Here is a 13,063-nt window from a genome sequence, read left to right as displayed (position 1 = left end):
GTTTCCCAGGTACCTCACTTACTGTTTTGTCTGCAGCTCTGCGCTGCATAACGGTGACAAGAGCAGGCTGTCTAATTACAGAAGTGCACTATAAACTGACTGGTACTTCCGTGGGCAAGTGTTTCCTCCTGTGCTCTCTCACCCTCTCCCCAGGGTTCTGATTATTTACAGAAACAGTAAACTCACCCTCCCCACAGATAATTTTTTTCTAAACGCTGCTAAAGATGGGGAAGTAATTAACTACATTAATCTTCCTGTGGAAAGATGCAGTTGGCTCCACTGGTGGTAGCTGTTATCAACCTTATCAGCCTCTTAGTTTGGCTGATACAACAGTAGCCATTTAGGCAGCAAACCCTGCTGCTTAGTGCTCCTTTGCTTCTTTCTTTCTCAGTAACTGGATAAAGGCAGGGCAGTATGAAGACACATCGGTTTTTCTTTCTGCCATTATTGTTTCTCACAGGCTTCCCTGCAGCAGACAGCATAAGTCCAAATGAAACAAAGCCAAAGAAAGCCAAACTCCCCCAAATAAAAAAGGAGAACAACGTACTCTTGCTGAAAAAAAGCAACTTTGACAGAGCATTGAAGGAAACTAAGTACCTGCTGGTGGAGTTCTGTGAGTATCAATTTCCGCTGTCTCTTACCCTGATGGCTCTGCAGAGCATGACTGATGCTGGGGCACTCAGGTACGCCTGTTTTGCTGCTGCTTTGTCCTCCAGTAGTCCTTGTTTGTTTTGATTTTCTCCATGTATCTATTTCTAGCCATGACTACTGTAATTTATTCCTTTTTGGTGTGGTTAAATACCAGTCTGCTATATAAGATAGATACTGATAAGATGGGTCCTCACACGCACAGTGTTGAGTTGGCATTCTCTGCTTCTACTGACTAATTTGGCAAATACGTGTTTCACAGCAGCGATGGGTGAAACTCTAGGTATTAAAAAAAGAATCAGAGAGAGCTTTTCTTTTTACGACATTTTGGTGTCTGTAATTGCATTACACAGGACTGCGAGACTCCTTGAAATTAGCACTTGGTTAGATGGAGGCTGGTCTGTGGTTTTCCTATTGGTTCATGTTCATTCCTCATGGGGAGGAGACTAGCGGGACCTTTTGAGTAACTAACTTTGTTAGACGGTCTGGCCATCTGAGCCTTACAGAAAGTAAATCACAAAAGCAAAAGCCAAACAGTATATTCCCGTGATGTTACCCATCTAAAAGTTCAGATGCTGCATAATTTCTCACTCCACAAACGTGGAGCTGTATTTTATAGCAGCTTGCTTGTAGCAGAAACTCTTCAATCTACATAAGACAGCAAAAGCTTTGTCTCTGTTCCTTGGGCTTGACCCTGCTTCACTGTGCCATACTCACTGAGCTCAGTGCACACATCTACTTAGCCTTAAATTATTCAAACACCTTGCAAACTAGTCCTCCTTTGGAGGCAGACATTAGAGACAGGCAGAAGCTGAAAACTCCAATATATTCCATATTTGGAAGAGATATTTGAAATTAAGGCAATATCCTAATTTTGCAGAAGAACATGTAGTTTGTTCTTTTGCCTCACTACCAAACGTAGATGATGATGATGATAATAATAAGTAGTAGTGTAGGTCACTCTGAAATGAACACACTTGTATTTTTCAACAACAAAACCTAAAATAAACTAAGAGATTAAAGAAACTAAAAATATGTTTGGATCATACCAAACATTTCATTAATCCTGAAACAATGTTATAAAACTTTAAATATTTTCAAAACTTTCAAAACAATCACCTTAGAAATTTCTTTAAAACTTAAAACTTAATGTTTAAGACTTTTAAACAGTTTTCAAAGTGTTAAAATTTAAAAAGATTTTATTTTTTACCTGTAGAGGGTCTAAAGCTATTTGGCAAATACAGTCTATTGTTGTGAACTGTTTTGACATCTCTGAAGAGGCATTATTTTGGTGAAAAAATAATTTATCAGAAAAAACTTAGTCAAGCTCTATTCTCAGCTTTGTAAGAGCTGATTCAAAGCACAGAACCTAAACATTCAGGTCAGAGAAGAGTTTGCAGCCAAATCTCCTTAGTACTGGCAGTGCTGATCAACTACGAGATATTGCAACACACTTCAGGATTTTAACCTACTACCAAATGGAAAGAAGGCATGTGAAAAGTTTCATAAAGAAGTGAGAGATGAAGAAAGAATTGTTCAGAACACAGTAGCGCAGGGATTTGGGCACGCAAAGGATGTGAGAGATCTAAATCAGGATTTCTTCCCTCTACTTCAGAGCAGAGTGTTGGACATCTCTCTCTGATATCCTACCACCCTCACAACTGGCGCTCTTCAGAAGGGAAGGGCAAACACACTCCTCCATTCCAGTCCACATCTTCCAAAAAAGTCAGATGAAACACTGCTCCCCAACCACACCTTGCTTCAGTGATCCTCACTGCCTTCTGGTTTGGATTCAAGGTCACCATGTCTATCTGGAGGGCTTACTGAGAACTCGGATTGCCTTTCCCCCCACAAACCGTAAAGGAATCTACAGTTCCTGCAGAGAATTACGAAATCACTCACAAGAGTGATGAGCTCCATGTCCCAGATACATTATCTGGAAATCACTGGCCTTAGTCTCAATAGCCCCTTTTGAAGACATGTCACTAAACAGCCTCTGGGGCAGCGCAAAACCATCCTGCAGTAAGGCACTGCCCCAGGATGCAGGAAACCAGATGATTCATTTACTGTAATCATTTGCATTGCCACAGCACAAAGAGGCTAATGATGGGACATGCACATGTGCCTGCACGGAGAGGTCATAGAGCCCTACTATTTTATGTCCTACTCCTTAAAACAGGCTATCTAAATAAGCAATCTATGTGAACATGGAACTATTGAGGGAACTTAGATAATGAGAGACAAAGCAATATTCCCCAGATCACACAGGAAATCTGTGGGGCTGCCAGGAATTAGCTTCAGAAATCCAGAACAAATGCAAGACCCGAGACCTCTCTCTTCTTGACCCCATTCTCAACCACGAAGATGCAGCCAGAGAATGGGAAGGAATCCCATCCTTCCCAGAAAGTGGGATTTGTTCTGTTGATGTACCAACACGGGGAAAAGTTCAGTTCCCTCTACGATCTGCCTTAGGCCTATCTGTTACAAGAAAACCCCAACGCTTTCCCTCTTGTATACTATTATCTACTTACCAGTCCCACAATATTTATCAGGAGAGGCCTCCTTCTGCCCGGCAACTCCCAAGTCTTCCTAATGCCCTTCAGTTCCACCCTCACCGTGTCCCACGTCTGCGTTCTTTCAGGCAAGCTTTACTATAAAAACATACGCCGACTTTCTGCCAAGCCGTATCAGGCTACCCTTGTGAGCTGAGCAAAGTACACAGGGCAAGTACCCAGCATGGAAACAAAGTAATGACCCAGAAATGGGGCACTGTTCTGCCCTCATTCCAACTGCGTTGTGCAATAAGAAAGTAACTGAAGGGGCACCGTAATGAAGGCAAGGAAGGACACAGGAACAGAGGTTCCAGTTCTTCTTTGGTTTTTGGGAACGGCACTGAAAACAATGTCTGAAAGCACTGTTGAACAGCACACAGCAATGTGCCTACTCTCCCATGGATGCCCGCCCAGCTGAATTATGTGTGCTCTGTATGCGCTAGAAGCTCCTGATCTCAATGCTCACATGAAAGGGCTCTTCTGCTGCAGTCCATGGCATCTCACCATCCACATTAAACTCATCTAAGCATCACTCAAATGCCTATGAGCACAGGGTATGTGGAGCACTTGCCACCAACAGAAGGTAGATCTTATACCAGTGTTACCTACATGGAAGAGTTTTACTGTTTACACTATATGTTAGCTCAATATAAGTCCCTGTGTTGACTTTCATTGCAGAATACCACTGCTTTCGGAAAAAAAAAAAAAAAAAAAATCCCAAGCACTCTTGACACACTCTTGTCTATCCTCACCACAGGGACGATAAACTTTGTACACTTATAAGCACAAACACTACAAGCACTGCTGCACACCACTGCAGACTGTAACCAGCTGAACTCACGTACTAGCTTACTCTAGTCTTCCCAAGGACAGCAACTGTCTCAACACAGTAAACTGCCTGAACACAGTAAAATGCATCTCCTATTTAATTTCTTTTCAAAAGCCTTTCATAAACCTTTCCAACTTTCTGTTGTCAGAATGGTTTTCACAGGACTTTGCAACTATCCCATATCTCTCTGTGCAAGAATAATCCTCAGATCTCCCAAAGACTACGGTGAAGACCATTCATGTTTAGGCTTTCCCAGGCCAGAGAGGCAGAAATAGCCCACAACACGCTCCAGCCCAGGGGTAAAATACAGAGCATCAGCCCATATCAGCAACTGACCATCTTGTGACTGAGACATGTTAAATGTTCCCAAGTACACTGTTTCCGCAAAGAAGCAGGGATTAAACTGTTCTCTATTTTCATTGACAATATAATGGGTTAAACACAGCAGACACATTATGATTAGGGATAAAGACCACCATTTAGCCGTAAGGCTAATGATGGACTGGAGGAACATGCCTAGGGTACCTCTGGTATCTCCATTCATGGCAATATTTAAAGCCAGATTCATCAAATAGCTGTTAAGAATGGTTCAGATGTGGTTTATCTTGCTTCAAGCCAGACCAATGACCTCTCCAAGTCCCTTACAGCTCTAGTTCTGTAATCCTTTAACTTGCCTAGTGGCATATTTTGGGAAACATAAAGTGGGTACAGAGCACACGCTAACACCGCCTTCCCCAAACCTACAGAAGAATCCAGGAAAAGGTGCAGACCCCAGTGAATGTTTGACTTCCCAGGTCTCTGAGAATGCTTGCTCCTGTCCTCTCCACTGAAAAGCTTTCAGTTCCTAGATAAACATGGGGATAACCTAAGGACAAACACACAAGCGGTGCAGACCTTGTGCTGCTGCTTTGTGTGCCAAGTGCACTCTCATTTATGAAAAAGTGATGTTTACCTTTTCTAGTAGAACATTTTTATATCCAGTGAGACACGGGGTCAGCCGTAGGATTCCTGCAGCTTGTGACTGACAATCCATGCTGAGATAATGACATTTAATAGGCAAGATGGGGATTACTCTTAAAGACAAACATCTCCTCTTCAGCGCAAAAGCTCAAGGTGATGTTATTGAAAGAAAAACAAATTGCTGCCCATGTATATGTACAGTTCATAAAAGGGGGATTTCTAAGAAGCAGGGGAGGCATGACTGATTTTAAATCAATTATATAGATCAGATAGTCAGTTCACTCATAAAGCCAACATCCAAAGCATACTCACTCCTCTGCTAAGATCTGATTTCAGTGTACAGCAGTCTCCTCACCGCAGGAGGTGAACGCAAACAGTTCAAAACCACCCAGAACAGGTATTTCTTACAACTAGGCTTCCCACAGGAACCTAGTGCAGTGTGAAAGATAGTGGAACGTGGGTGCCCCATTCCTGTAGGCTTCATCAGAAAACTGTGTCAGTCTTTTAGCAGTAAATCTTCTGATAAGAGTCACTGAAATTGTTTGCAAAATATGCATACAAAAACGAGCAGGTGCTGTTGTTTGGGCTGGACTGGACACTGAAATGAAGGACTGATGCTCTCCCCCACCTCTCCCTGCAAGGAGAGGAAGGAGAGAGAGAGCGAGAGGGAGACTTATGAATTTAGAATAAACTAAGAACAGGGCAGTGGAAACACATGCCTTCGCAGGTACAAGAGTCACTAGATGATATTCTAGTTGCCTGCTGCAGAGACTTACTCATTAGCATAGGTCCCTTATGTAGGTGTCTCTTACACATGCTTATTTAATTGAATGTTTTGAATAAGGATCCAAACTGTAGAACAAACCTCAAGGATCCAAATTGTAGAATAATCCTCAATGTTTTCATAGCAGATGATCTCAAGTGAACTGCAAACATTGGCTTAGCTCAGTTTAAAAGCACAGAGGTCAGCACAGGAGATGATGGGCTGTATCTCACTCCAGAAGAGAATGGAAGAATTCAAGGTCACACAAGAAAGTTTACAACTACAGCAAGATTAACATCCTTCCACTCTGATATGTTAAACACGAATCCATCCTTCATCTCAAGAGTCTTTTACAGAGAAAATTATGTATCTGTAGTCAAACTGTAAAAGCAGCCTACACAGGAGATGAAAAGTGGAACTGCTAAAATGACTTTCTGACCATGTAACTATCATCAAGGAAATAAGTATTTAGCATGACAACAGGCATATTCACGACTGCAGCAATCACTAGACCATCAATATAGACCACAGAACGAAACTGGAGGCCACCGGCAATTAGCTAAAGGAGGAAGAACTCATCATGCTTTCATGTATACTCACTTCAAGAATGCTTTAGGGCCATTAAACGCATCTATGTATCAGCAAAAATTTTCTCTGTCTACATGTCAATCTATTTTAGTTCAGTAAGCTGCACTATGAAAAAAAGTATCAGCTTACTCAGGTTATTGATATGCTCAAGAGAAAGAGTGTCTCCAAGTAAAAGATTTCTGGTTCTCTTCCCACTTTTGCCATATCCATTTGGTGTGGCTTTAAGCAAAATATACTATGACTCTTTAAGACAGATGATGACACTTGATGATACCCACCTTGTTCTTGATTCTTATGCAGTCATGCTGTAAGTTCTTCAGAGAGGCAGGACTAGTTTCTCACAAAATGTTTTACATTGCCTATAACAAGACTGCTAGCAGCCTGAGCTGTAAAGATCAGGATTTTTGATGGTGTGATTAAAAATCTGTATTCCTTTCCAGTTTGTCAGGCTTTGCTTTCAATGTACATGCAATTTCACATTAATCTAGTTCGCTGGTTGTCCATGGAAAGCAAAACTGACAAAATCTAAGTTGCTGACATATGAGACAGGTAAAATATAAAAAGGCATTTAAATTCTCAAATACTTTATTATAGCTCATGAAATGGAAAATGTGGCAATCCTCCCACACCCAATACCCTTCCTTGGGGGAATCAGAGTGTGTATAAGATTTGCTCTATACAACCTTTAGAGGGAGGCATTCTTACAGCAGTTCCTAAAATAAGGGAAACTTTAGTCATCAAGGAAGGTGCTGAAAAATGATGCTGTTCCTCAGTGTGGGGCCCTCTCCTCACAAAGACAACATGCCAATACTGTCTGAGCAAAGTGGCTGCAGAAAAGGTGCTACAGTCTGCCCCCTGCAAGTGATTTAAAAAGGTGACTGGTTGCAGCTCAATTGTTATCAAAAAGAAAAGAGAGAACAGAAATTCAAAAGGACACCACACAGGTGCTTTTAACTCTCATACTTCTGTGGCCGTTTTTAATTCTTCCCATATCTGAGCCAGAGCTTGAGTTGTTCTCAGACGCTGGATAATTTATTTTCAGGATCTTCTGTACCCATGATCACATGGTAGCAATCTGTTAAGATGCTCCTCAGAGGTTCACATCTGTTTTGAAAAGGACACTTCACAAAACAGCAATGACACAGAATTGGAGGGAATTCAGTGATATTTCCAAAAGACAGGTCAAAAAAACTATCTAGGAAATAATTTAAAAATCTCAACAAACCCTTAAATTATCCTTCCTTTTTTTTACAACTCAACTAAAACTACTGATAATGAAGACGTTCTCCCATTGTTAATACAATGCTGTTCCTGAGCTGACAGCCTTTGAAGGGCCTCTAGCTTCTGGCAGCTGTGGCACAGCACACTGGTTTACACGGACATCCCATCACCCACGCATGTCTTCCCTGGTGATCTTGCCACCAACTCTGTTACCTCTCATCTGTCGCTGCCGCTCAGCTCTCCTCGAGTCTGGAGGCTGTGATGCTGTGTTAGCCTCAGCAGCTGCTTCCTCACCCCAATGCCTGAAATGATCAGTGTGAATAAAAATCTAAAACAGAGAAAGAGAAACAAAACTCAAGAAAAGGCTCCAAATAAAAGGAATGATGATTTCCTGCAACGCTCAAGCAACTTGAAAAATAAAGCACCTGGGAGGCAAACAAAGAATGAGTGGAATGAAAAGGAATTGATGGAAAGCTGAAGAGGAGTCTAATCACTCAGGAAAGCAGTGGAAAGGTGCGTGATGGATGTTTCCACATGCTTTCTGGGTAGTCAAGGAAACAGTTTTTATCTGTCTGATGAAAAAGGCTGTTCACTCACTGAACTTCTGTCTTGCAGTTATCAGGTTAATGGTACTGGGATTTCTCCTGGCCTCTGAGTGCAGTGAATACTTTTTACAGGATGGAGTCATGCACTTTTCCCAGGTCCAGCCAGGACCTGGCAACTCTACCAACTCTCATTATCTAAGCATGCTAGTTACATGACTAGTTACCTGCAACTCTGCCTACCCCAGTCATTCAGTGATAAGAGAACATTCCTAAAATATCTGTTTTGAATTTAAATATTTCAGAGAAAAATGGATCCTAAAGTCCCCCAGACAATCTACATACATGTCTAATGTCCAGAAAGCTTATTATTCCCTGTATATTTGGAAAGCCTCTAAGTGGCTCCAGCTTCTGTGTCTGGACTTCACCAACAAGTTCTTCTGCCCCTTCCCAAAAGAGTCAGATTTCACTGTGCAATAAGCATTTGATCTTCCAAATTCCCAGTTGTGGTAAAACAGCTGTGCAACCTTAGGTTATGAGGAAAAAGGTCTTATATTGAAATTGCCTCTAGTGTGAAACATTGCCTTGGAGTCAGAATGATAGAATTATTTTGGTTGGAAGAGACCTTTAAGATCATTGAGTCCAACTGTTAACCCAGCACTGCCAAGTTACCACTAAACCACATCCCTCAACACTACATCTACACGTCTTTTAAATACCTCCAAGTATGGTGACTCCACCACTTCCCTGGGCAGCTTGTTCTAATGCTTGAAAACCCTTTCAGTGAAGATTTTTTTCCTAATATCCAATGTGAACCTCCCCTGATGCAACTTGAGGCCACTTCCTCTTGTCCTATTGACTGTTGTTTGGAAGACACCGACTCCCACCTCGCTACAACCTCATTCCAGGTAGCTGGAGAGAGTGATAATGTCTCCCCTCAGCCTCCTTTTCTCCACACTAAACAACCCCAGTTTCCTCAGCCAGAAGAATTAGCTAGAAGGTGCTGGATCCCTAATGGCTATGTGGCTTACTGCTCCTTATTCCAACAGCACTCTGTCCAGAGCAATAGGCCCTTTCTCTTGGAAAGCCCAGTAACTCGGTCTAATTGTTCTGGGCTAACCCTGCCACGTGCAGTAATTGTGTATCAGCACTCTTAAAGTGTATAGCAGGTACTCCATGTTTTATTTAAAAGTCCACGTATCTTTGCAATAATTTTAAGCAAAGGTATTTCCTAAAGGCTCAACACACACTGTTCCTAGAAGCAGCAGTATTTTTATAGGGTAGACATGCTAATTCTTACGTTGACAGGTCAGAATTTCTAATAGATATCACTGTTTTCTGCAGTTACATCGAGAACATATTGAGATACAATTGGAGATACTACTATTTTCTTATGCTGGGAGATAACACATTACAAACTTGTTGGGAAAATGTTCGTAAGACCATTTTTATAATTAGGAAAAAGGAAATTGAAGCTAGGATCAAATATCTCTAACATCAAAATAAATTTATTTGATGAAAAAGTAATTTTACAGGCAATTAGAACACAATTTGCTTTGGACTGATGCCTTAAGGTTCATTTAGTTTATTTAGAGAAGTACCTTCTATTCATCACCATGGTATCTGGGTGCCCCCTGGACAGACATTAAGCTTTGTTCTACTACCAACAACGACCCCCCCGCTTTGGCATCTTAGCAGCTGGAGCAGCTACTCCAATGCCAGGGTTTCTGTGAGCCTAAGCCAAAATGGGTTTCTATGTGGAAGAATTTGGAAGGGCCAATCCGGTTAATATTTTGAGAAAATAACATTATTTAATGCTACTCTTCACACACCTCGCTGTAGCAGTTAGGTGGAAGAAAATGATTGATGGCTGGGATTCAGAGCAAGGGTAATGATGAATAATACAAGAAATGTAACTCAGCACTGAGTTAGATTAGTGGTTTTATCTTTCATGTGTCTCATACAGAAATGTTCATTCACATTTTGGTTATAATTATGTTGGGCAATGTCTTCACCAGCTAGGCTGTAAAGAAAGGCATTTGTAATTTTGTGAAAGAACAAAAGGCAGTTACTTTATGAGATTTATTCTTTGGTATGTATGTGTGTGTGCTTGTGTAAGTACAGATCTGAATGTGTGTATATACACACACATATATATGCACTAGTACACACATAAATGTATGAAACCAAGACTAACTGAATGTTTTTCATCTGTTCCTATTTGAAAAGTGTATTGATGAAACAAAAAATTTTCTGAAACCAAAAATTGTCTGTGCAGAATGTAAAGAAAAAGGTTTTGCTCTTTGCAATAAAACGAATCTAGCAAGATAGGGTATCTCAATTTTATCAAAAGAAAGTCAAATTCATTTTCTTTTCAACCCAAGTTACAAAACTGTAAAGCTCCAAGGCTTTACCTCTTATTTGACTTTGAATACAGAGCAGTGATGTGTGACTAGTTTCTTTCTCTTATCCTTTTTTCATGTTAATATAACTCCAGGACTTAGGTTAGGATGGCCCTTCTTCCTCCAAATACACAACTGCCATTTGAGCTAGAGAGGGGCTGGCACACAGCACAGCATGCAGAAATAGACCTCCGGCATCTAAAAGACCATATTCTATTGGTCTCCTTCCCTCCTCCGTATCTTATCTGGAAAAGTAGTTGCTGCATTGCAAAGGTTTGCCTCAGTGAAGTGCTTACAAAAATGATATCTTATCAAAGAGCCCTAATGCAAGTAAAATCTAACTACCCTTGACCTCCCTTTAACTTATAGCCAGAACAGTCGGTCAGTCAAACTACTTTTAATTCCACATCATTTCTTCCCAACAGAAAACTATTGCAATCCTACTAGTTTTTCCCTGTGACTGGTCCAAGGACATGTGGAGTGGTGAACAATCAGCATCAACACGAAGTAAAAAGTAAAGATAATTTCTCATTTATTTCTGAGTCATAAAAGATCTTATTCAACACCTTCAACTGCTACTTGATACAACAACCTCCACTAGAAAGCTTCATGCTGCAGCCTATGTAACCGATTCTCTTTTGATTGACCCTTTCCAGATGTCTCTTTATCTCAGTCATCTCAGAATTTGTCTGAAGAATTTGCTGAGGCTGCACGACAGCTTAAAAAAGAAGCTCCAAGAATCCAATTTGGCAAAATAGATGTCACACACCAACATGATTTGAGAAAAGAATTTAATATTCGAGAGTTTCCTACTGTGAAATTTTTTGTGGATGGCAGCAGGGAAGATCCCATAGACTGCAAAGGTAAACTGTCTTATGCACTAAGAAAATGATATATAATGATAGGGTGTACTCATCTATTATGCTGCTGAGAAGGAAAATATAGATACTCAGATAAAGAACATGCAAGGTAGCAAACTGGTTTTGCCCATAGTTTTAAACATACAATTACCTCTGTACCAATACAAGAACTTGGATTTGAATTCATCTTCCAAGTGTATAACTGGACTGTACGTTTAGTTCACACAGCCAAATTCATTGCTGGCATAATTCCACCGAGTACAGAGAACCACCCCAACAGGATGACTTACTCCCATTTACTACAAAAACCATAAATAAATTCGTTAAGCCAGACAAGAATTTGGTCCCGAACCTGCTCTGTTTACACTTCTAGTTCACTGCAGTTCCCATGGGTAGCATGCCTACAGGCTGGGGCAATACTCTGTGCACTTAACAATGCATTGCAAATCCCTCAGTTCACGCTAAGTATACCGATATAATTCCTAAACCAAAGAAAAGAATTTTGCAATTTAGCCATCAGAGGGAGCTCATATGTGGCTCAGAAAAAACATGGAATAATTTGAAATCTTTGATAAAAAGTTATTAAGGAAAGACAACAATATTGGAATAGGACTGATTTGTGCAATCCAGGCCTTTTTCGAGTTTTTCTTTTACTGAACGTATTAACAAGAAATATATTTAAATATTTTTTTCCTAAAATGATGAACTCTTACAGAGTTGACAAAAATTGCATGACTTGGCCAAAGGTCTGTTAGTGTACTCTAAGCAGATACAGTTGAGTCACAAGTTTAATGCAACCAAAACCAGCAACCTAAAGTTTGCCTCCTGAGCCTGTACACCACTGAGTGCTCCAAGTTTAACTGCTGAGCCCCCTGTGGCTGCTGCTGCTGAAAGCTGATCTTCAGTATTTTTAGTAACTTGCTCTTCCTCACTATTGAATTTCCTACGAGTTCCCATCATTTAGACTTGTGCAAACAGCAGCTTCTGCACAAATACCACTGAAAGCGTGATTTGCCATACTGAAGTTTTATTACGAGTGCTGATACATGACAGCGAAAGCACCTACCTTCAGTTTTTAATTAAATCTATAGCATTGACAAGAAAACCTCTTTTAAACTGGCAAACCTATTTGATAGGTATACTTGTGAGAACCAGCGAACAGAGTATCGTAACACAACATCCACATAGTTACCCTCCAGCAGCGAGCTGCTATTTAAGACACACTAGCAAGACACAAGAAGTTATGACACTGGCTTCTGCTCTGTGATCTGTACAAGCCAGCATCAACTGTTCCACCAAGCACATGTACCACCAATAATGACTTAAATTACATTTTGTTGACTGGTAAATGCTTATGTACAACAACTAGTAAAAACCTCATGTATCGCGTATGACAAACCATTGAGAACTGGCAACTGAAAATGCGCAGTGACCGCCAAATGACTTTTCATACAGAACATGGCATACTTCATACCACAAAAGAAACTGCAGGCCTCACTTAAATCAAGAAATTAACTCAAATACTTTATGGAAGAGGGAATTTTTGAATGGCTGTCCTGCCAATGGACATAGCATGAAAGCCAAATCCTAGGCTTTGTAAAACCATCATTTATAACTCCAAGGCCAGAATCTGGGCAGTAGAAACAAGCTACACAGGCTGTTTAAAGCAACCCAATAGAAAGATTAACCACGTGAAAA

At 40.7% G+C, this 13,063-nt stretch overlaps 1 protein-coding gene across 1 annotated transcript in view; it reads left to right on the top strand.

Moving 5' to 3' along the window:
- Positions 1-414: 414 nt before the first annotated feature.
- Positions 415-13,063, top strand: part of PDILT (protein disulfide isomerase like, testis expressed) — a gene marked incomplete at both ends in the record, with an annotated part of 28,165 nt that continues 15,516 nt past the window's right edge. Inside the window, 2 exons of the mRNA XM_082490469.1 lie at positions 415-613; positions 11,162-11,368. Of these exons, the coding sequence (XP_082346595.1) occupies positions 415-613; positions 11,162-11,368 (406 nt within the window). The remainder of the gene's footprint in view (positions 614-11,161; positions 11,369-13,063) is intronic.

This window comes from Vanellus vanellus, assembly GCF_965231255.1.
Source record: "Vanellus vanellus genome assembly, chromosome: 14".
Taxonomy (NCBI): domain Eukaryota; kingdom Metazoa; phylum Chordata; class Aves; order Charadriiformes; family Charadriidae; genus Vanellus; species Vanellus vanellus.
Note: the sequence above shows the minus strand (reverse complement) of the source record. Positions and strands in the feature narration are given on the sequence as shown.